The 25,500-nt window shown below is 46.5% G+C and overlaps 1 protein-coding gene across 20 annotated transcripts in view; it reads left to right on the forward strand.

The window, feature by feature from the left end:
- The window catches only part of DAB1 (DAB adaptor protein 1), a 1,102,825-nt gene extending 1,078,353 nt beyond the window's left edge, over positions 1-24,472 (forward strand). For 19 of the 20 annotated variants that reach the window (XM_077450623.1, XM_077450620.1, XM_077450628.1 and 16 more), the window contains 3 exons: positions 15,942-16,069; positions 20,166-20,261; positions 23,442-24,472. In XM_077450623.1, coding sequence (XP_077306749.1) covers positions 15,942-16,069; positions 20,166-20,246 — 209 coding nt within the window. In that variant the 3' untranslated portion in view covers positions 20,247-20,261; positions 23,442-24,472. The remainder of the gene's footprint in view (positions 1-15,941; positions 16,070-20,165; positions 20,262-23,441) is intronic. The other variant, XM_077450619.1, reaches the window with a different exon arrangement.
- Positions 24,473-25,500: the final 1,028 nt, after the last annotated feature.

Consider the following 25,500-nt stretch of genomic DNA (forward strand, 5'->3'; position numbering starts at 1 on the left):
CGTCTGTACGCTGTTCCGACGGACCAAAAACGACACATGCTCTGAAGCAAGTACGAGACGGAGGCTATTGGCTACTGGCTATTGAACTTCCTTTTTCTAGTCCCGTCATATGTGTTGTACGTCACCGTGTTCTTAACGATCGGACTTTGGTGTGATCGTGTGTACACAAGACCGTTTTAGCAGAACTCAGTTGGAAAAACCTTCAGAGTTTATTCCAATGGGAAAACCGGTCGTGTGTACGCGGCATTAGAGTCTGCAAAAGACTTGAGACCGGGGTGGAGGTTCACCTTCCAGCAGGACAACGACCCGAAACATACAGCCAGAGCTACAATGGAATGGTTTACATCAAAGCATATTCATGTGTTAGAATGGCCCAGTCACAGTCCAGACCTAAATCACATTGAGAATCTGGGGCAAGACTTGAAAATTGCTGATCACAGACGCTCTCCATCCATTCTGACAGAGCTTGGGATATTTTGCAAAGAAGAATGGGCAGAAATGTCCCTCTCTAGATGTGTAAAGCTGGTAGAGACATCCCAAAAAGACTTGCAGCTGTAATTGCAGAGAAAGGCGGTTCTACAAAGTATTGACTCCGGGGGGCGCCATACAAATGTACCCCCCACACTTTTCACATATTTATTTGCAAAAAAATTGGAAAACATTTATCATTTTCCTTCCACTTCACAATTATGTGCCACTTTGTGTTGAACTATGACATAAAATCACAATAAAATACATTTACGTTTTTGGTTGTAACATGACAAAGTGTGCAAAATGTCAAGGGGTGTGAATACTTTTTCAAGATTGTATATACAATCCTGTGCAAAGATTTTAGGCAGGTGTGAAGAAATGCTGTAAAGTAAAAATTCTTTCAAAAGCTCTGGTGACCTCCATGCCCAAGAGGGTTAAGGCAGTGCTGGAAAATAATGGCGGCCACACAAAATATTGACACTTTGGGCCCAATTTGGATATTTTCACTTAGGGGTGTACTCACTTTTGTTACCAGCGGTTTAGACATTAATGGCTGTGTGTTGAGTTATTTTGAGGGGACAGCAAATTTACACTGTTATACAAGCTGTACACTCACTACTTTACATTGTAGACAAGTGTCATTTCTTCAGTGTTGTCACAGGAAGAAAATATTTACAAAAATGTGAGGGGTGTACTTACTTTTCTGAAATATATATATGTGTTAATTGTTTATTTTTTATCAAATTACAAAAATGCACAGTGAGTGAACAGAAGAAAAAACAAAATCAAATCAAAATTTGGTGTGATTTCCCCCCTTTGGCTTAAAACCAGCATCAGTTCACAAAATCCAAGACTTTGTAGGATTAGAGTCAGGTGTGTGATTAGTCAATTGCACCAAGCAGGTGCTAATGATCATCAATTTCATATGTAGGCTGAAACACAGTCATTACCTGAAACAGAAACAGCTGTGTAGGAAATTGGGTGAGGAACAGCCAAACTCTGCTAATAAGTTGAAATTGTGGAGGACAGTTTTTTTTGTCACCGGCCATACACCATGGCAAAACTGAGCACAGCAACAAGACACCAGACAGTTATACTGCATCAGCAAGGTCTCTCCCGGGGAAAGATTTTGTAGCAGATCGGGGTTTCTAGATGTGCTGTTTAATCTCTTTTGAAGCACAAAGAAACGGGCAACGTTGAGGACCGTGGACGCAGTGGTCGGCCAAGAAAACTTAAAGCGGACCTCCACCCTGAAGTGGAAGTTCCACTCATCTGATCCCTCCGGTGCCACAATCGGCACCTTTCAGGGAGGAGGGGGGTGCAGATACCTGGATAATCCAGGTATCTGCACCCACTTCCGGGACAAGCTCGCCACAGCCTCGCGGCAGATGCCCCGCCCCCTCGTTGTGTTCTGGGAAACACACAGTTCCCAGGACACAGCGGGGACCAGTAGAGACGCGCAGCGCGACTCGCGCATGCGCAGTAGGGAACCGGGCAGTGAAGCCGCAATGCTTCACTTCCCTGACAGAGGATGGCGGTAGGGGCAGCAGAGAGACGAGCGATCGCTCGTCATTTGCCGCCGGCATCGCTGGACCCTGGGACAGGTAAGTGTCAATTTATTAAAAGTCAGCAGCTGCAATATTTGTAGCTGCTGGCTTTTAATATTTTTTTTTAAAGGTGCAGCTCCTCTTTAATGCAGCAGCATCATGCTTGCGTTCCTTCCACATCAGAAGATGTCCGGCAGTGCCATCAGCACAGAACTGGGCGAAACCAGTGGAACCGAGGTACACCCATCTACTGTCTGGAGAAGTCTGGCCAGAAGTGGTCTTCATGGAAATATTGTGGCCAAAAATCCAAACCTCCGATGTGGAAAGAAGGCTAAGAGACTCAACTATGCAGGAAAACATAGGAACCTGGGGGGTGCAGAAAAATGGCAGCAGGTGTTCTGGACTGATGAGTCAAAATATGAAATATTTGTCTGTAGCAGGAGGCAGTTTGTTGGCGAAGGGCTGCAGAGTGGTACAATAATGAGTGTCTGCAGCCAACTGTGAAGCATGGTAGAGATTCCTCGTAAGTTTGGGGCTGCACTTCTGCAAATGGAGTTGGAGATTTGGTCATTTGTCCTCAATGCTGAGAAATGCAGGCAGATACGTCTCCACCATGCCATACCATCAGGAGTCTGTGTGATTGGCTCCAAATGTATTCTGCAGCAGGGCAACCACCCCAAACATACAGTCAATGTCATTGAGAACTATCTTCAGAATAAAGAGAATTTTTTTTTCTCGATAATAATAAACTAGACAAGTGATAAATATAGTAATGTGACTGGGTGAAAATTGATAAAAAAAAAAAAAATATGATTGTTCAAATACTATAGGATTAAGAGTCCATTCAGATTAATAATCAATATCCTCGGTGTGATTATCACACACAACACCCAAGAGTAGTGATACTGGAAAGGATCTGTCTTCCACCTTCACACAGACTGCCTCTTACCAGCTCGTATGGATCTCTTAATTATAGGAGATCGTATGCACCAATGGCTTAATACCCAGCCCGGGCCTTTAATTGCTCTCAGTCAGTATCCCAGCGCCTTTTCAGGGGTTGGTGGCACAAGCAGGAGGTAAGTGGCAGATATTTCCCAGGAAAAAAATCATAAAGAAATTGCTTCCATAGCGTAAAACCATGCAGAATTTATTTTATAAAAAGATAAAAAATATTTCACTAAAATTTAAGTGATAACATTATGTGCAAAGTAAATGCTGTAAAGCAAGATAAAAAATGAAGCTGGCCAGATCTCTCTAACTGACCGTGGTTCCCTGACTTCCATGTATAGCGGTGACATCAGCACGTCGCTCCTCCCTATGCTTTTTGTCACACCTGACGTTGTCCTGGGCCTAGGGAGGAGCGACCCAGGCAAGATAAAAAATTAAGCCAGCCAGCTCTCTGTAACTGCCCGTGGTTCCGGGACTTCCGTGTATAGCGGTGACGTCAGCACGTCGCTCCTCCCTACTCTTTCGTCACACCTGACGTCGTCCTGGGGCCTAGGGAGGAGCGACCCAGGCAAGATAAAAAATGAAGCCGGCCAGCTCTCTGTAACCGCTCGTGGTTCCCGGACTTCCATGTATAGTGGTGACCTCAGCAAGTCGCTCCTCCCTACTCTTTCGTCACACCTGACGTCGTCCTGGGGCATAGGGAGGAGCGACCCAGGCAAGATAAAAAAAAATGAAGCTGGCCAGCTCTCTGTAACTGTCCATGTTTCCAGGACTTCCGTGTATAGCGGTGACGTTAGCACGTCGCTCCTCCGTCCTCCCTATGCCCCAGGACGACGTCAGGTGTGACGAAAAGCGTAAGGAGGACCGACGTGCTGACGTCACCACTATACACGGAAGTCCAGGAAACACAGGCAGTTACAGAGAGCTGGCCAGCTTCATTTTTTATCTTGCTTTACGACATGTATTTTGCATATGATGTTATCACTTAAATGTAAGTGCAATATTTTTTATCTTTTTATAAAATAAATTCCGTATGGTTTTACGCTATGGAAGCATTCTCTTTGTGATTTTTTTTCCTCTGCCACTTACCTCCTGATTGAGCCACCAACCCCTGAAAAGGTGCTGGGGTCCTGACTAAGTGCAACTAAAGGCCCGGGTTGAATATTAAGCCATTGGTGCATACGATCTCCTATAATTGAGAGAAGATCCATACGAGCTGGTAAGAGGCAGTCTGTGTGAAGGTGGAAGATACAGTGGTGTGAAAAAGTGTTTGCCCCCTTCCTCATTTCCTGTTCCTTTGCATGTTTGTCACACTTAAGTGTTTCGGAACATCAAACCAATTTAAACAATAGTCAAGGACAACACAAGTAAACACAAAATGCAATTTGTAAATGAAGGTGTTTATTATTAAAGGTGAAAAAAAATCCAAACCATCATGGCCCTGTGTGAAAAAGTGATTGCCCCCTAAACCTAATAACTGGTTGGGCCACCCTTAGCAGCAACAACTGCAACCAAGCGTTTGCGATAACGTGCAATGAGGCTTTTACAGCGTCCTGGAGGAATTTTGGCCCACTCATCTTTGCAGAATTGTCCTAATTCAGTTACATGAGGCCGCGTACACACGCGCGGACTGTTTGCCCAACCTTGTTCGCCAAACAGTTTCGGCAAACAGTCCGCTCAAAATTTGCATGAGCGGACTTGCCCACACACGAGCGGACTGTTTCAGCGAACTGTTTGCCAAACAGTTCGCTCAACTTTTGAAATGAACGGACTCGCCCACGTAAGGCGGAGGCAAATCCGCCCATTTCGAGCGCGTGTACAGGTAGGCGGGGCCCGCGAGGGAGACGTCGCGGGCTCCGCCGCCTGGAATGGGCTTAAAGGGGAACCCCAACGCCGAAAAAAATCGGCGTGGGGGTTCCCCCAAAGTCCACAACAGACCCTTGTCCGAGCACGCTACCCGGCCGGCCAGGAAAGGGGGGCGAGCGAGCGCGCCCCCCCTCCTGAGCCGTACCAGGCCGCGTGCCCTCAACATGGGGGGTGCCTTGGGGAAGGGGGGGCCGCGCGGCCCCCCCACCCCAAAGCACCTTGTCCCCATGTTGATGAGGACAAGGGCCTCTTCCCGACAACCCTGGCCGTTGGTTGTCGGGGTCTGCGGGCGGGGGGCTTATCGGAATCCGGGAGTCCCCTTTAAGAAGGGGGCCCCCGGATACCGGCCCCCCACCCTATGTGAATGAGTATGGGGTACAATGTACCCCTACCCATTCACCTGTGAAATAAAGTACAAAAAAAAACACAACACAGAGAAAAAATATTTTATTGCACAGCTCCGGGGGTCTTCCGTCTTCGGGGGTCTTCTCGCCGGACTCCTCCGCTATCTTCGTGTAGCTCTTTTACTAGCGGAGGAGTCCGGCTTTCTTCCTCCCCGCCGCCGGCCTCTTCTCCCGACTTCGGAGGTCTTGTCCCCCTCTTCGGTTCTTCTGCCGGGCCACCGCGCCTTCTTGTAGCTCTTTTACAGGCGGTGGCCCGGTCTTCTGTCGCCGCCGTCACCGCCGCCGCCTTCCGTTCTTCTGTCGCCGCCTTCCGTTCTTGTTCTTCTTCTTGTTCTTCTTCTTCTTCTCCAGGAGATGTTGACACGTCGCTCTGTGCGGTCACTTATATAGTGACAATGGGGCGGTGTCACATGGTATATGTCACATGGGTTGGTCACATGGGTTGATGTCACATGGGGACTATGACATCGTAAGGGGGCGGGGTCACCATGTGACCAACCCATGTGACATATACCATGTGACACCGCCCCATTGTCACTATATAAGTGACCGCACAGCGCGGCTCTGGCATTCCGGCCGGAGAGAGCGACGTGTCAACATCTCCTGGAGAAGAAGAAGAACAAGAAGAAGAACAAGAACGGAAGGCGGCGACAGAAGAACGGAAGGCGGCGGCGGTGACGGCGGCGACAGAAGACCGGGCCACCGCCTGTAAAAGAGCTACAAGAAGGCGCGGTGGCCCGGCAGAAGAACCGAAGAGGGGGACAAGACCCCCGAAGTCGGGAGAAGAGGCCGGCGGCGGGGAGGAAGAAAGCCGGACTCCTCCGCTAGTAAAAGAGCTACACGAAGATAGCGGAGGAGTCCGGCGAGAAGACCCCCGAAGACGGAAGACCCCCGGAGCTGTGCAATAAAATATTTTTTCTCTGTGTTGTTTTTTTTTGTACTTTATTTCACAGGTGAATGGGTAGGGGTACATTGTACCCCATACTCATTCACATAGGGTGGGGGGCCGGTATCCGGGGGCCCCCTTCTTAAAGGGGGCTCCCGGATTCCGATAAGCCCCCCGCCCGCAGACCCCGACAACCAACGGCCAGGGTTGTCGGGAAGAGGCCCTTGTCCTCATCAACATGGGGACAAGGTGCTTTGGGGTGGGGGGGCCGCGCGGCCCCCCCTTCCCCAAGGCACCCCCCATGTTGAGGGCATGCGGCCTGGTACGGCTCAGGAGGGGGGGCGCGCTCGCTCGCCCCCCTTTCCTGGCCGGCCGGGTAGCGTGCTCGGACAAGGGTCTGTTGTGGACTTTGGGGGAACCCCCACGCCGATTTTTTTCGGCGTTGGGGTTCCCCTTTAAGCCCATTCCAGGCGGCGGAGCCCGCGACGTCTCCCTCGCGGGCCCCGCCTACCTCGAAATGAGCAGACTTCCCTCCGAGCGGGAACAGTTTGCTCATTTCGAAAGTAGCCTACACACGGGCGGACTGTCCGCTCAAACACAGTTTCAGCGGACAGTTTTTCGGAATTTCCGAAAGACTTTGTCCGTCAAACTGTCCGCTGAAACTGTCCGCTGAAAGCCCACACACGAGCGGACTGTCCGCCCAAACACTGTTCAGCGGACAAGGTTGGGCGAACAGTCCGCCCGTGTGTACGCGGCCTCAGAGGGTTTTCGAGCATGAACGGCCTTTTTAAGGTCATACCACAACATCTCAATAGGATTCAGGTCAGGACTTTGGCTAGGCCACTCCAAAGTCTTCATTTTGTTTTTCTTCAGCCATTCGGTGGTGGACTTGCTGGTGTGTTTAGGATCATTGTCCTGCTGCAGAACCCAAGTTCGTTTCAGCTTGAGTACACGAACAGATGGTCGGACATTCTCCTTCAGGATCTCTTGGTAGACAGCGGAATTCATAGTTCCTTTTATCACGGCAAGTCTTCCAGGTCCTGAAGCAGCAAAACAGCCCCAGACCATCACACTACCACCACCATATTTTACTGTTGGTATAATGTTCTTTTTATGAAATGCAGTGTTCCTTCTACGCCAGATATACTTGGACACACACCTTCCAAAGAGTTCCACTTTTGTCTCATCGGTCCACAGAATGTTGTCCCAAAAGTCTTGGGGATCATCAAGATGTGTTGTGGAGAAATTGAGACGAGCTTTGATGTTCTTTTTGCTCAGCAGTGGTTTTCTCCTTGGAACTCTGCCATGCAGGCCATTTTTGCCCAGTCTTTTCCTGATGGTGGAGGCATGAACGCTGACCTTAACTGAGGCAAGTGAGGCCTGCAGTTCCTTGGACGTTGTTGTGGGGTCTTTTGTGACCTCTTGGATGAGTCGTCGCTGCGCTCTTGGGGTAATTTTGGGTGGCCGGCCACTCCTGGGAAGGTTCACCACTGTTCCATGTCTTCGCCATTTGTGGATAATGGCTCTCACTGTGGTTCGCTGGATTCCCAAAGCTTTGGAAATGGCTTTATAACCCTTTCCAGACTGATAGATCTCAATTACTTTCTTTCTCAATTGTTCCTGAATTTCTTTGGGTCTCGGCATGATGTGTAGCTTTTAAGGATCTTCTGGTGGACCTTACTGTGTCAAGCAGCTCCTATTTAAGTGATGCCTTGATTGTGAACAGGTGTGGCAATAATCAGGCCTGGGTGTGGCTAGAGAAATTGAACTCAGGTGTGGACAACCACAGTTATAGTATGTTTTAACAAGGGGGGCAATCACTTTTTCACACAGGGCCATGATGGTTTGGATTTTTTTTCACCTTTAATAATAAACACCTTCATTTACAAATTGCATTTTGTGTTTACTTGTGTTGTCCTTGACTATTGTTTAAATTGGTTTGATGTTCCGAAACACTTAAGTGTGACAAACATGCAAAGGAACAGGAAATGAGGAAGGGGGCAAACACTTTTTCACACCACTGTAGATCCTTTCCAGTATCACTACTCTTGGGTGTTGTGTGTGATAATCGCACCAAGGATATTGATTATTAATCTGAATGGACTCTTATGCCTTGTACACACAGTCGGACATTCCGACCACAAAATTCATCAGATTTTTTCTGACGGATTTTGTCCTAAACTGGTGTTGCATACACACGGTCGGACAAAGGTGTCAGAAAATCCAATCGTTCGGAACGTGATGACGTTCGTTCGTTACGACGGGACTACGTTGATGCTAGTAGCCAATAGCTTTGGTCTCGTAATTTTATCTGAGCATGCGTGGTACTTTGTCTGATCGGAATTCTCTACAGACGATTGGAAAAAGTCAGATCTGATTTGTTTTGTCGGAAAAAAATTTCCCTCAGAAATTCCGACTGAAAAAGTCCGATACAGCCCACACACGATCGGATTTTCCGACAATATAATCCGATCGGACCTTTTCCGTCGGAATTTCCAACCGTTAATCCTTTAGTATTTTATCACTTTTTTTAATCAATTTTCATCCAGTCACAATACTATATTTATCACTAGTCTAGTTTATAGTGCGGCTTATTATTTGGAAATTGTTTGCGTGTATCTTGCAGCAAATTCGCAACTGTTTACGTTTATTACTGTTCTTGTATGCAATCACATATCTGATATCACTTCAGCTATAGGACAGCGCAGTAATTATAAATTATACATATAAAGAAAAACAAGGAGTCCTGGAAGTGATGGTTTGGCCCTCACAGAGCCCTGATCTCACCATCATGGAGTCTGTCTGGGATGACATGAAGAGACAGAAGGATTTGAGGCATTCGACATCCACAGAGGATCTGGGATTAGTTCTCCAAGATGTTTGGAACAACCTACCTGCTGCCTTCAAAAACTGTGTGCAAGTGTACCTAGAAGAAACTGATGCCGGTTTAAAGGCAAAGGGCGGTCACACCAAATATTGATTGGATTTGGATTTCTCTTCTCCTCTTCATTTGCTTTCCATTTCATTAATTGATACAATTAAACACTTCTATTTCTGAAAGCATTCTTCACTTACAGCATTTTTTTTTTCACACCCGCCTAAAACTTTTGCATAGGAGTGTATACTGCAGGTAATAAAAGACCACATCGGGGCATCTCTTCTCTGCTATGCATCCCTATGATACGGCCCCTTCACAAATTTGTTGCAATAAATGTATCGAAAAAAAATGCGTTTTGCATAGCTACCGCTTTATTCCGAAATATTTCTTCCGTCGCGGAAACATGGCGGTATAACGAATGTGTTTGTTCCCGCTATGAAAAATGCTTCTCAACACGTTTAGACAGCAAACAGGCGGCCCGGGAAAATTATTAGTTACAAGCCAGTGACTCCAAGAGGAATTTGATGGAGTCGGTTAAACTTCTGGCAGAGAGATCTGTAATAGAAAATGAAATATGGATTTCATAACAGTCTGTGTCCTTTTATCTATTCACTAACATATGATTCTTTATTTTTTTCTTTGTCTTCGGCTCCACCTTCTCGCCTTACCCTCCAAACATGGAACTCCGGCTCAAAGTCATTGTCGGAGACATTGGAAAACGGGCTTTTAATACCTTTTTTCCATCGGCTTGTAGCGATTGTCTGGCTGTGGATAATGCAGGGAAAGGCTGGAACATTTGTCAGTTGTTTATTTCTGGGAGGAGATCCACTTTTTTTTTTATATATTTGTCCTGTGAACATCTAACGCACACTGCGAGCTTCTCACAATGTGCGTTGGAAGCTGCAGCAAGTTAGATTTCCCAGCCCCCGCCCCTCTTCCTGGCTGGAGGAGCTCCACCATCATCTAGTCTTTTCTGCACAGCTTTTTCTGTCCCTAGCCCCGTCCCTTTCATTCATTGGAATTCAGTTCTTACAATCGTAGAGGCTCGGGCATCACATGTCTAGGAACGCCCACGCCTCCAGACTGACATCCATTCATCAAAGCGTTTTGATATTTTTGCATAACTCCTTCCAAGAGCCAGCCCACCGCTTGCATCAGGACTGAGGGCTGTTGAAGAGTAGTGAGGCCGGGTGCTGTGATGTTCTCAGGAGGCTATCCACAGCACTCTGACGGCTCCTCCTACCAGCCATGAGCTGCCTGAATTGCATAGAAAAACATAGAGACCCAGTGATGACATCACTAGGTCTAAATCATATTATACAAACATTTCTTTAACCTTTATATGCAGGGACTAGAGTTGTGTCTCTCTCCCTACACTGTGTGCATCAATAGAAACACACAGCCCTATAGCCTAGGATAGCAAGGCCCTCCTCAGCTCCTCCCTCCTCCTCCCTCTTCCTCCTTCCCCTAGTCCTCCTCCTTCCTGCTCCTCCCACCTCTACTTCCTTCCTCCCTGCTCCTCCCTCATCTACTTCCTTCCTTCCCGCTCCTCCCCCTCTACTTCCTTCCTGCTCCTCCCACTTCTACTTCCTTCTTTCCTGCTCCTCCCCCCTCTACTTCCTTCCTTCCTGCTCCTCCCACTTCTACTTCCTTCCTTCCTTCACGATCCTCCCTCCTCTACTTCCTTCCTTCCCACTCCTCCCCCCTCTACTTCCTTCCTTCCTGCTCCTCCCCCTCTACTTCCTTCCTTCCTGCTCCCCCCACCTCTACTTCCTTCCTTCCTGATCCTCCCTCCTCTACTTCCTTGCTTCCCACTCCTCCCCCCTCTACTTCCTTCCTTCCCGCTCCTCCCACCTCTACTTCCTTCCTTCCTGCTCCTCTCACCTTTACTTCCTTCCTGCTCCTCCCCCCTCTACTTCTTTCCTTTCTGCTCCTCCCACCTCTACTTCCTTCCTTCCTTCCCGATCCTCCCTCCTCTACTTCCTTCCTTCCCACTCCTCCCCCTCTACTTCCTTCCTTCCCGCTCCTCCCACCTCTACTTCCTTTCTTCCTGCTCCTCCCACCTCTACTTCCTTCCTTCCCGATCCTCCCTCCTCTACTTCCTTCCTTCCCACTCTTTCCCACCTCTACTTCCTTCCTTCTCGCTCCTCCCCCTCTACTTCCTTCCTTCTTGCTCCTCCCACCTCTACTTCCTTCCTTCCTGCTCCTCCCACCTCTACTTGTAACTCACAGATGGACATGTGAACTATTATCACTTTTTATGGACTTATGAGTTATTGAATTTATTTGATTACTATTATGAAAATGCAACACACTTAAAAGGAGCTTTATTTATCATATACACACGTATATATATATATATATATATATATATATATATATATAATTTTTTCCCCCATAAATGGATTTATGTATATTGTATAATATGTATACAATATCTCACAAAAGTAAGTACACCCCTCACATTTCTGTAAATCTTTTCTTCTATCTTTTCATGTGACAACACTGAAGAAATGACACTTGTCTACAATGTAAAGTAGTGAGTGTACAGTTTGTATAACAGTGTAAATCTGCTGTCCCCTCAAAATAACTCAACACACAGCCATTAATGTCTAAACCGCTGGCAACAAAAGTGAGTACACCCCTAAGTGAAAATGTCCAAATTGGGCCCAAAGTGTCAATATTTTGTGTGGCCACCATTATTTTCCAGCACTGCCTTAATCCTCTTGGGCATGGAGGTCACCAGAGCTTCACAGGTTGTCACTGGAGTCCTCTTCCCCTCCTCCATGATGACATCACAGAGCTGGTGGATGTTGGAGACCTTGCGCTCCTCCACCTTCCGTTTGAGGATGCCCCACAGATGCTCAATAGGGTTTAGATCTGGAGACATGCTTGGCCAGTCCATCACCTTTACCCTCAGCTTCTTTAGCAAGGCAATGGTCGTCTTGGAGGTGTGTTTGGGGTGGTTATCATGTTGGAATACTGCCCTGCGGCCCAGTCTCTGAAGGGAGGGGATCATGCTCTGCTTCAGTATGTCACAGTACATGTTGGCATTCATGGTCCCCTCAATGATCTTTAGCCCCCCCAGTGCCGGCAGCACTCATGCAGCCCCAGACCATGACACTCCCACCACCATGCTTGACTGTAGGCAAGACACACTTGTCTTTGTCCTCCTCACCTGGTTGCCCCCACACACGCTTGTCACCATCTGAACCAAATAAGTTTATCTTGGTCTCATCAGACCACAGGACATGGTTCCAGTAATCCATGTCCTTAGTCTGCTTGTCTTCAGCAAACTGTTTGTGGTCTTTCTTGTGTATCATCTTTAGAAGAGGCTTCCTTCTGGGATGACAGCCATGCAGACCAATTTGATGCAGTGTGTGGCTTATGGTCTGAGCACTGACAGGCTGACCCTTCAACCTCTGCAGCAATGCTGGCAGCACTCATACGTCTATCTGCCAAAGACAACCTCTGGATATGTTGCTGAGCACGTGCGCTCAACTTCTTTGGTCGATCATGGTGGGGCAGGTTCTGAGTGGAACCTGTTCTGTTATACCGCTGTATGGTCTTGGCCACCGTGCTGAAGCTCAATTTCAGGGTCTTGGCGACCTTCTTATAGGCTAGGCCATCTTTATGTAGAGCAACTGTTCTTTTTTCAGATTCTCAGAGTTCTTTTCCGTGAGGTGCCATGTTGAACTTCCAGTGACCAGTATGAGAGAGTGAGAGCGATAACACCAAATTTAACACACCTGCTCCCTATTCACACCTGAGACCTTGTAACACATTGATTATCAGCACAGCCCCCATCAAAAGGTGCCCATCAGCTGCCAATCAGTGTCCATCACCTGCTAGCCTGTCCCCCTCTATAAAGCCTGTCAGTGCCCATAAAAGTGCAGATCAGTGCCCACAACAGTGCCAATTAGTGCCCAAAAAAGTGAAAATCAGTGCCCCATCAGTAATGCCTGTCAGTGCCCCATCAAAGTACCAATCAGTGCCACTCAGTAATGCCTGTCAGTAGCTCCTCATCAATACTGCCTATCCAGTGCCACCTATCAGTGCTGCCAATCAGTGCCGTCAATGCTGCCTATCAGTGCCCATCCGTTTTTATTTTTCAAAATTATTTTTTTTCGTTTATAGCGCAAAAATGTAAAACCGCAGAGGTAATCAAATACCACCAAAATAAAGCTCTATTTGTAGGAAGAAAATGATAAACATTTAGTTTGGGTACAGTGTTGCATGACCGCGTAATTGTCATTCAAAGTGCGATAGCAGGAAGGGGGGAAGTGCCCAGTATTGAAGTGGTTAAAATATATCTAAACTCAAGAATATTTGAATATATCACAGCTTAACAGTTGTTGGATCAAATAACTTTTGTTAAAGTAATATTAAACCCTCAGCGTATTTTAGTTCAGCACATTGAGCACAATAAAATGAACATTCCCCAATAAACTAACTGTTAAATCTCTTACACCAAGACTCTAATGCCGCGTACACGCGGTCGGACTTTCCGACTGGAAATGTTCAGTGTGAGCTTATGGTTGGAAAGTCCTACCGTGTGTACGCTCCATCGAACATTTGCTCTTGAAATTTCCGCACACAAATGTTTGAGAGCAGGTTCTCAAATTTTCCGCCAACAAAACTTGTTGTCGAAAAGTCTGATCGTGTGTACACAAGTCCGTTGCACAAAAGTCTACGCATGCTCGGAATCAAGCAGAAGGAGCCGCACTGGCTTTTTTCTCCTTTCTTCTTCCTTATTTCTCAGTTTGTCATATGTGTTGTACGTCATAGGCATTCTCACGCTCGGAATTTCGGGCCAACATTTGTGTGACTGTGTGTATGCATGACAAGTTTGAGCCAACATCCTTCTGAAGATAATCCACGTTTTTTTGTTGGCGGAAATTCCGATCGCGTTTACGTGGAATTAGAGTGTACAACATTTAATGCTGCTGGCTTCTGCTAAGTACTGCTTCCTTGAACTTATTGTTTTCATAGGAAAGCATTAACAGTGGGCAGTGCAGTCTGGAGCCAGTCTGTTTGTTTGGAGAAGGAGAGGTGGGGGAGAGAAAGAGGGTGGAGATGGAAGGGAGGAGGCAGGAGTAGCAAAGAGGAGGGAGGAACAAGAATGGGGGAGGGGGAAGAGGGAGGAGCAGGAACGGTGGAAGAGGAAGAGGCAGGAGCAAGAAGGGGAGCAGGAGGGGTGAAGGAGGAAGAGGGAGGAGCAAAGAGAAGCAAGAAGGGTGGAGAAAGGGAGAGGAGCATAAAGGGTAGAGGAGGAAGAGGTAGGAGCAAGAAGGGTGGAGGAGGAAGAGGGAGGAGCAGGAAGGGCGGAGGAGGAAGGAGCAAGAAGGGTGGAGGAAAAGAGAGAAGCAAGAAGGATGGAGGAGGAGAGAGGAGCATAAAGGGTGGAGGAGGAAGAGGGAGGAGCAAGAAGGGTGGAGGAGCAGAGAGGAGCATAAAGGGTGGAGGAGGAAGAGGGAGGAGCAAGAAGGATGGAGGAGGAAGAGGGAGGAGCAAGAAGGTTGAAGGAGGAAGAGGGAGGAGCAAGAAGGATGGAGGAGAAGCGAGAAGCAAGAAGGATGGCAGAGGAGAGAGGATCATAAAGGGTGGAGGAGGAAGAGGGAGGAGCAAGAAGAGTGGAGGAGCAGAGATGCAAAAAGGGTGGAGGAGGAAGAAGGAGGAGCAAGAAGAGTGGAGGAAGAGAGAGGAGCACGTAGGAGTGTGGAGGAAGAGAGAGGAGCAGAAAGGGTGGAGGAGAAGGAAGGAAGGGGAGGGAGGAACAAGAAGCAGAGAAGAGGAGGACGGAGTATCAGGAAGGGGGAGGATGAAGAGGGAGGAGCAGGATTGGCAGAAGAAGAGTGAGGAACCAAAATGGAGAAGGAGCAGGAAGGAGGAAGAGGAATAGGGAGAAGCAGGAAGGGGGATAAAATAGAAGGGAGCAGCAGGAAATGGGGAGGAGGAGGGGGGAGCAGGAATGGAGGAGGCGCAGGAAATGGGGAGGAGGAGGGAGGAGCAGGAATGGAGGAGGCGCAGGAAATGGGGAGGAGGAGGGGGGAGCAGGAATGGAGGAGGCGCAGGAAATGGGGAGGAGGAGGGAGGAGCAGGAATGGAGGAGGCGCAGGAAAGGGGAAGAAGGAGGGAGGAGCAGAAAGGGGGGAGAATGAGAAGGGAGGTGGAAATAGGGGGAGGAGCAGGAAAGGAGGAGGCGCAGGAAATGGGGAGGAGGAGGGAGGAGCAGGAATGGAGGAGGCGCAGGAAATGGGGAGGAGGGGGGGGAGCAGGAATGGAGGAGGCGCAGGAAATGGGGAGGAGGAGGGAGGAGCAGGAATGGAGGAGGCGCAGGAAATGGGGAGGAGGAGGGGGGAGCAGGAATGGAGGAGGCGCAGGAAATGGGGAGGAGGAGGGGGGAGCAGGAATGGAGGAGGCGCAGGAAAGGGGAAGAAGGAGGGAGGAGCAGAAAGGGGGGAGAATGAGAAGGGAGGTGGAAATAGGGGGAGGAGCAGGAAAGGAGGAGGAAGAGGGAGGAGCTGGGTAGTGCCTTGCCATTCTAGGCTATGGGGCTGTGTGTTTCTTTTGATACATACAGTGTAGGGAGACACAACTCTGGTCCCTGCATACAAATGTGGCTTCATAGGATGTAGCAAGAGAAAGTAGCCGCCCTGAAGCAGGAAACCTGGGACAATGGTCATGACACCAACTTAAACTGGACCATAGGCAAGAATTAAAAGATAAATAAGCTGCATTCTCAGTAAGGAATTAAATCAGCTGCTGAAAGTACTCCAAATAACTGATAGTTCTGTGTCACTTTAGGGCTGAGTAGAGAACAATGTTCTATGCTTTAGATACGCTTTAAGCACAAGTACTTCCTTTAGCACTACTGCTTATTTTCATGTCTCTGGTACATCGCCGTGTCTTTCAACGTTTCCAATGTCATCCCTTGCCAGCGCCCACGCCAGCTCCGAGGCAGAGCTCGCCATCAAAGTCTTCAGTGTCTCACACCAGCGATCCCAACCCAGACGACATCTTTGAAGAAAGCTTTGAAAGTCCCAGCAAAAGTGTCGAACAAGATGCAGTAAGTAGCTGAAAGATATTCAAATAACAATCTCCCCCCTAGACAATTCCAAGCCACTAACACAACTTCTTTAAAAAGAGAGAGACTGATGGATGTTGCGACGGGTGGCTGAGAGCTACGAGCCTGTTTGATGTCTTGGATATGGCAGTTACTGTGACATTGTATTGTGTTAAAGTGGGATGGAATGTATATCCTGACGGGTAAGGACTTTATACAAAAAAAAAGATGAATGGAATACATTCAAAAACATAAGGGTAAATACCTCCCGAAGCTTGTAGAACCGCAAGTAGATCTTGGAATATGTTTTCTAGGCAGGGTTGACATCTTGTGAATATATAATTGCAAATAAATTAAAGAGAAACTTCTTATACAGCTTGCAGGATGCAATATACCAGAGACTTTACTTTACTCATTAATATAATATTTACTAACTCTGTAAAGCTTTATAGAGTACATAGTTTGGTGTCCCTCCGAGCCAAAGAACCTTCCAATTAAATGTTCCCACCACACTTGTTTTTAATATAAATCAGCTATAAGTGCTGCATGTATGATATTCACCAGCATTAGTATCAGGTCTCCACCCCTTTTACGCTTGACCAATCACTAAAGGCAGCCTGCGATGACCAAGTGTTTTGTGATTGGCCAAGCCTAAATGGGTGCAGAGATACAACACTAGTGTTGAGGTCTTGTCAGGAGGCAAGCAATGCCCATGTGAACCGTCTAGCTACACTGTAAGCCCTTGTACACACGGTCGGAGATTCCGACAGAATGTGTCCTATCGGAACGGTTTGTCAGATAATCCGACAGTGTGTGGTATGCATCGGAATGTTTCCGTCGGAATATCCGTCGGACCCAATTTTCCAACTTGTTGGAAATATTTTCCGACAAACTGGTCCGATAGTGTGTAGAGAATTCCGATCGGACAAAGTGCCACGCATGCTCAGATCAAATTCCTACATCAAAGCTATTGGCTACTAGCGTGAACGTAGTCCCATCATAACGAAATTACGTCATCACGTTCTGAAAGATCGGATTTTCAGACAACTTTGTCCGACCGTGTGTATGCAACAGATTTGGTTGTCGGAATCTCCGACCGTGTGTACAGGGGCTAAGAGATACCCAGTGAGAGGTTATAGGCCTACCCAGGAAGTGTAGACTGACAACCAGTTCACGGCAGAGCAAGGCAACACAGGATAAGTTAGTCTGGAAAAACACCAGCACTCGTCCTTGAGCTTGTAAGTCTTCTTTATTAAACATCGGGGTAAAAGTCACAGATGCATCAATACTGATGCGTTTCAGCCAGGAATTATGCTGTTATGAGTAAGGTCATGAGTAAGGATGAGGGCCAGTGTTTACTTTCCAGCTAGACTAGACATATACAAGAGCACCACCTATTGCATGCAGTCATTGAGTCCAGCCGGGTCAAGCACCGTGAGTTTTTTTCCTGCATGCACAGAATAGGTTAGGCCTGGGAGCTAGATATGTGGAGTAGGAACCATGCTGGAGCACACTGGAAGATGAAGGCCCTGGACCTCCTGAATGTAGAAGGATGGTCCCAAATGACAGAAGTTGACATTGGATCCCGCAGGGCGCAGAGTCTAAGAGCTGGCTGGTATTCACCAGAGACCCCCTCATGGAGGTTCGGCCTATGCGGCATGCTGACCCAAGATTGAGACCCATGGGTTCACCCTGCTCTAAGTACCGTGGACCATGAGTTAGAGGTCACTGGGAGGAGCCAGGAGGACAAGACTGGACAGGAATAATCTGGAACAAGCTAAAGGTCAGGACAGGCAGCAGACATGGACATCCAGTAACAAGTCAGAAGTCAGCCGAAGAAGCTTACAATCAAATGTCCCCACCACAGTGGGAACATTTTATTGTAAGTTTTTAATACAAATCCGCTATATGTGCAGCAAGAATGATAGTGACCTGCATTAGAGTTACATCACTGCTCTTGTCTGCGCTTGGCTATTCACTAAAGGCACCCTGTGATGACCATGCATTTTATTATCGGCCAAGCATAAATGGCCTAGCCTAAAGCTTAGTGTTGAGGTCTTCTCAGGAGGCAAGCAAAGCCCATGTGAACCCTCTAGCTACACTGTAAGAGACACCCAATGAGAGGTATAGGCCTACCCAGGAAGTGTAGGCTGATAACCAGTTCATGGCAGAACAGGCCCACACAGAATAGGTTAGGCCTGGGAGCTAGATCTGTGGAGTAGGAAGCACACTGGATCACACTGGAAGATAAAGGTCTTGGACCTCCTGAAAGTAGAAATATGGTCCCCCATGGCAAAAGTTGACAGGGAATACCCCAGGGTTCAGAGTCTAAGAGCTGGTTGGAGACAGCCCTCAGAGAGATTTGGGCTTTGCTGCATGCTGACCCTAGATGGAGATCAATGGGTTCCCCCTGCTCTAAGTACCATGAGTTGAACATCAATGGGAGCTGTCCAGAGAACATGGCTTATTCAGAAGAAACTAAAGGTCAGGATGGACAGCAGACATGGATAACCAGCAACAAAGCAGAAGTCGTACACAGAAATCAATGGAGGATACAGCTTGAATAGCGTAAAGGCATAGCTGGGGCTCGGCAGATGTCTTGCAAAAGCACTGCTCAAGCAGCAAGTTTAAAATATTAAAATACTTGGGAAGAAGTAGAAAGACACTCTGGTTGGGGGTGTTTGTGACAGTGACAGTGAGAGGCCATACTGTAACTGCAATGACTGTGATGCAACAGCGCATTAGGAGATAGAGCTACCACTCTGAATGAATACGGGCACAACACTCAGGGTAAAACACATCCATGTGCTTTATAAACAGATACAGTGCCAAATATAGGAAGGTAAGTCGTGATGATAGGTCTATAATAGATGTATCACTGATAGTGGTGGTGGGACAGATATACAGAAGAAGCTGTACTCTTTGGGAATGCCGCTCTTGCTCCTTGCTGATTGGAGAGTTATAGGTGCTGCATGTTTGATAGTCATCAGCACTGGCGTTGTGTCTCAGTTCAGTGTATGCTTGGCCATTCAGAAAAGTCAGCCCGAGGTGATGCGGCCACCATGCGTTTTTTTTTTGTGATAGACCAAGCGTAAACAATGGCAGAGACATCACACCAGCGCTGACTATATACATGCTGCACTGATGTCGGTGATGGGACAAATGTACAGCAGAAGCGAGACACTAAAATAACTCTTGCTCCCTACTGATTAGAGAGCTTAAGGTCTGGCTCAGCTGAGGATGCATCACCTCTGCGGAGTGACCGCTGCTTCCACACAGAGAGCATAGGTTCTTCTCTGCAGCAAGCTGGCATTGGACATTCTCTTGTAAGTGGACTGTGGCTGAATTGTATGAAAAAATTGCAAAAAGTCTTCAAACACCTTTTGCTTTGGCACACTTGGAATGTATTTAGCTGATTTAAACTGAAAGTTCAAATGGTCTATAGAGCTAGGAAAATGATAGTTCTAGGAGTTGGGCTCTAAAGAGACCTCATCATGTACCAAAACCCATTAGGCAAATGGCATATGTGTAAAGACGGGGCTTAATACCTCCCCTGCACCGCTCAACTCTGCACCATTGCAGAGAACTGGTCTATCAACCTCCATTGGGAAACCACCATTTTCAGGAGTGTCGATCTCCTCGGTCCCCCACAGAGCTTACTGGTTCCTCTGTCTGACCTCACGTCACTGTAGGTTAGAGTGGTGATGAGAAGTCAGAGAGAGGAATCCATGAGAGCTGCAGAGGACCCTAGAAGACTGACACTCTAGGGAATGTTGGCTTTCCAGAGGTTTTCGGGGGACCAGATCTCTTCAAGGGTGCAAGCGGCAGGAGAGGTAAGTATTCAGCCTCTGCTTTACAGGGATGTTTTTTGCTGAGTTTTAGTGAATGACAGGGTCCCTTTAAATCCTGCTACAGTTTTTGTTTTGTTTTTGAAGGTGAAATCTTGGTGTAAAAAATTGGGGTGTCTATGGGGGGGGGGGGGGTAGCTGCTCACTATCTCTGTCTAACTGACCTCAAACTTTAATTTCTTTTCTACTAAACTTTGAGCTTTTTCTAGTCTTCAGGGAAAAATACCAGTTATTATGTTCTTGTGTTCTAGCCTGATGCTCCTCAGGCGTCTTCCTGCACTGACCAGGGCGAGTCCAGTGGTGATACAATAAGCCCCGAGGTCGGTAGCTAGATAGCACAGACTGGGGTAGGTACCTGTCCTTTTTTTTCTCTGATCTTCCTGTTATGTTCCGTTTTGCATGATTTTCTCTTCCCCCCTTTCCACCGCTTTGCTAGCCAAGTGTGCTGTTATTGGTGCTGTTGTGCATTGTGACCCCTTTGTGATGATTTTTTGCATGTGTCCAGGCTATCCTCATGTTTTGGCAAACAAAATATGTTGCCTAAAAGCTGAGGCTTTAATACCCAGAGGTTGTCCAAATGAGCTAGAAGGCATTTATCTTCTTTCAACATTACAACATTGTAAATAATACTTATTGAAAAGAACAGGGATGGCATTGCAATCTCAAGGTCCCCTGTCAAAAAAAATAAAAAAAGGGTCCAGAGATGATCCCAGGCCCCCAACTGAGCCTGGAGTAAGCATGCATTGCATAAAAAAGAGCATGCCAAAAGAACAATTTGATATGAAGCTCATAAAATCCATGCATAAGCTAGAAACCAGTATGGGGGGAAAAATCTGATCCTTCTTTAATCGGTAATAAAGATTGGAGTGAAGAACAAGAAGAAGGGGATGTATGGCGTATGAGGGAATAATGAGCGAAAAGCCAAGCGGGGGGGGGGGGGGGGTAATGCGGGATCTACCTCTGACAGGGGTGGCAATGAAGGCAAGTACATTCAGGAGGTTCCCACATGATGAAGGAGCAGAGGAGAACTCTATATATCATGAAGGGCAGACACTTATGATGTCTCCGTGGTGGGTGGAGAGGGGTCATTCATGATTTGTTTGCTTCATGGGAAATGAAGTTCCAAAACATCTGGGGTGCCAAGTTGCGCCATCTGTGGGTCATTCATGATTTGTTTGTGATCTGCTGTGAAGAAGAACACCTACTAACAGAACCATATTTTATGGAATTTTTGAGTAGTCCCTTTAGGAGAGCTGGTCAGATCAGGGAAGGAGAGCATTTGACCATTGGGCTAGTGCTAAAAAGATATGTTGGGCTGGTAGCTCTAAGTGGAGAGAGATACTTCACTATTCGGAGATTAATTAGAGCAGGACTGGCAATCAACGACACGTGGTGGGCATTTCATATCTACCTTCTGTCAGTTCAGATCTGGGATCATGTGACCACTTCCAAAAGCCACCAATTAAGCTGGTGATGGTAGATGGGAAAAGAAGTGTTGCTAAGAAGAAAAATGTAATCTAGAAAACACCAACCTTTGACTATAACCCCCAATCACTGTGTCCCTTTGGTGCACCCACATAAATCTGTTCCTACCATGAAAGGGCAACTTGGTTGTAGTTGTGCCCCTAGGCCAGAGATGACGAAACTTGGCACCCCAGATGTTTTGGAACTACATTACCCATGATGCTCATGCACTCTGCAATGTCGTCATGGGAAATGAAGCATCATGGGAAATGAAGTTCCAAAACATCTGGGGTGCCAAGTTTCGCCATCACTGCCTTAGGCCAGGGAACTCCAAACTACGGCCCTCCAGCTGTTGTAAAACTACAGATCCCATGAGGCATTGTCAACCACTTTAGTCCCGGACGATTTTACCCCCTTCCTTACCAGAGCACTTTTTCGATTCGGCACAGCATCGCTTTAAATGACAATTGCGCGGTCGTGCGACATTGTACCCAAACAAATTTTACGTAATTTTTTTCCCCACAAATAGTGATTTCTTTTGGTGGTATTTGATCGCCTCTGCGGTTTTTATTTTTTGCGCTATAAACAAAAGAAGAGCGGCAATTTTGAAAAAAAACACAATATTTTTTACTTTTTGCTATAATAAATATCCCATAAAAAAAAAATTTTCCCTCAGTTTAGGCCGATACGTATTCTTCTACATATTTTTGGTAAAAAATCACAATAAGCGTATATAGATTGGTTTGCGCAAAAGTTATAGTGTCTACAAAATAGGGGATATATTTATGGCATTTTTTTAATTCTTTTTTTTTTACTAGTAATGGCGGCGATCTGCGATTTTTTTTTTTCGTGAGTGCGACACATTTTTGGGACCATTCACATTTACACAGCGATCGGTGCTATAAAATGCACTGATTACTGTGTAAATGTGAGTGGCAGGGAAGGGGTTAACACCAGGGGGCGCTGCAGAGGTTAAAGTGGAAGTAAACTCCGCTATCGTTTTCAGCCAAGGAAGCTGCCATCTTTGCCTCTGTTTAATCTTTAACTGCTATGGTACTTTACATGTGATTCGTTATGACACCAGCCATTGGATGGTTTGATAGTTTGGCTGAGAGCACAGCCAATGTGCAGTTAGCATTCGCAGCATGCCTTTTTTTTTTAACTGTTTAAATCGATGGGTTTACTTCCACTTTAATATGTTCCCTATGGGAGTGATTCTAACTGTGGGGGGAGGGGACTCACAAGGGGAGGAGACCGATCGGTGCTCCTCTGTACTGGGAACACACCATTGGTCTCCTCTCCACTGACAGGACGTGGGTCTGTGCGTTTACATACACAGATCCACGGCCCTGCTGTGTTCCCAGGCAATCGTGGGTGCCTGGTGGACATTGCGGCCGCCGGGCACGCACGCGCCCCCTAGGCGGACGGGAATGGGAGAACGTCATGACGCCCACCCAGGATGGGAGATCCCATCTGTGGGTGTCATATGACTATGGGTGGGTAGGGAAGTGGTTAAACTCTGACATTCATAGACGTAGTTAGTAAGGTTGACTAAAGACACCAGTCCATCCAGTTCAACCTGAGTGTCTACAATTGTCCCTATCCCTGTACATTGCACACTCACATCGGTCCCTACCCTCAAGTAGCCCACAATCCAAGGTCCCCATTCATATACTAGGGCCAATTTTGGACAGAAGCCAATTAACTTACCTGCATGTCTTTGGAGTGTGGGAGGAAACCGGAGCACCCGGAGGAAACCCACACAGGCACGGGGGGGGGGGGGGGCATGCAAACTCCAGGCAGGTAGTGTCATGGTTGGGATTTGAACCAGCGACCCTTTTTACTGCTGGGCGAGAGTGCTAACCACTACACCACTGTGCCGCCCAATGACTAGGCATGATGGGAATTGTAGTTCCTGAACAACTGGAGGGCCATAGTTTGGAGACCCCTTCCCTAGGCCAAAGACAGCTCTTCTATGGTGGATACCTTAGTTCGTAAACATAAACTCTATCCCCCGGTTTTCATGAAACCCATCCAATAACTATTTTGTCTGTTGTCCATAGATCTCATCAGAAGACCCTATCTATGCTCAGATACGAAGACCTAAGTAACAGAGCTAACGAGCTTGCAGTGCTCCAAGACTAGATTGAACAACCAGCTGGCTAGCGGCACATCAATGGAGGCATTATATCAAAAGACACCTCAATGGGTTTTAGCGGCGCACCGAATGAGATTGATCCACCGGCGATGGCAGCACAAAGGAAGACAAAACAAAAACACAAGCTCTCTAACATAATTAACCAGAAAGCTTTGCAATGGAAATACATTTTTGACTTGACTATTTTTCATCTTACTTTTTTTTTTTTTTTTGAAGGACGCTGTGGTTTACTATTTTCCAAATATTTTCAGTTTTTCTTTAAAAAAAAATTACTTTTCTCATTTTATCTTTTTATAATTCGAAAGTTTATGTAGCAGATACATCACCCGGTGTAATTTGGGACTTACGTTTACAGTTCGTTTTTTTTTTTTTTCCATTGCCAATGTTTTCATAGTGACGTTTGAGATCACCAAGACATCATTGAAAAGCTGTTTTATTTGCTTCACAACTCCTGGCAGTTGCAATTTTTCTTTTTTCTTTTTTTTTCTTTGGAGGGGTGAGGGTGGGACCACATTTTCTGAAACCTGGGTAATATAGAGTATCAATTGATATCATTTTTTATTTTTATTTTATTGCCTCTGACATTGAGCAAACAAAAGGAAAGGAACCATGAACATTCAAGGTCTATTTGGTGGTAGACCATGCCACTTTACTGGATAGCAGACGATACATTAAACAGATTGTTATTTACAAAGAAACTTTCTAAATAAAAGAAAAATAAAAAAATGGGAGGTATTTTTCCTCCTCACATATCTTGCTGCTGTATGGCTATGCAGTCAAGTATTACCTACTACGTGTGCCATTTTTGAAAAAAAAAAAAAGACTTGTAATTTGCCCATCTCTGGAATATTTCCAAATTGAAATTTGGATAAAATGAAGACTTTGTTCTGGGACTATTGAGGCATGAATTTTGTTATATAAAAACCTGTGATTAAATGACTTTTCTCTGGTCTCTTTTGTACATTACAGGGCGAAAAAAGTGTTTTTTCTTTTTTCTTTTTCTATTAAAATAATGTGACATTAAATTCTTCAACCAGGAAAGGCTTTAAATAATTAACATAAAAATGACAGGTTTTGTAAATATGGGTTTTACAACATTTTTTAACATTGTTATTTCACTGTAGAAGAGAGAGAATTTATGTGGTTGAAAGGCTTCATTAACAAGATTCATATATCACTTTTTTTTTTTTTAGGTACAGAATAATTAGCTTGTCAGAAACCAATAAATGACTGGGGATCCTAAAAGCTTGTTTTTTTTTTTTCTTTGTAGCAATGTATTTAGGCTGTAACTGATGGTATTTTCAAAGACCAACTCTTTCACTTTTTGTCCCGTTGCACATTGTCACAAGGACAGGAATTTAAGTACATGTCTCCAACAGTCAGTGGCGTTGCTAGGAGGTGGCTTTTGGGGTTATAGCTCCTATAGTCTCTGCAGGTGTCCCCAAGGGGAGGGGAGGCTCTCTGAGAACCTTGATGCAAGGAGAAGGCTCTTTGATGACCCTGATTTTAAGGGGGAGGCTCTCTGGGGACCCTGATTTTAAGGGGGAGGCTCTCTGGGGACCCTGATTTAAGGGGGAAGCTCTCTGGGGACCCTAATGTAAGGGGGGCTCTCTGGGAACTCTGATGTAAGTGGGGGCTCTCTGGGGACTCTGGTGCAAGGGGGAGGCTCTCTGGGGACCCTGATGTAAGGGTATGTATATTACTGTATATACATGTGTATGCCAGTCCAAGCGTATGACTTTCTTTACTACGCTGCTATGGGCTCTAGCCCCAGATCTTTTGTAGACCTAGCAATGCCCCTGCCAACAGTTATATGCTGCTACCCAGTGCCTACAAGAGGTTTGGATACTAGCAAACAGAAGAAACGTTGGGGACCAGCCTCCATTTAGCTTCACCTCTAATCATAAAGCCACAGTTATTTGCTAGTGTCCTAGGAGGTTGGACACCTTTCCTTAAAAATGTAG

Source organism: Lithobates pipiens, unplaced genomic scaffold (assembly GCF_037356315.1).
Source record: "Lithobates pipiens isolate NorthernLeopardFrog02 unplaced genomic scaffold, aLitPip1_a1.2 Scaffold_23, whole genome shotgun sequence".
NCBI classification, from domain to species: domain Eukaryota; kingdom Metazoa; phylum Chordata; class Amphibia; order Anura; family Ranidae; genus Lithobates; species Lithobates pipiens.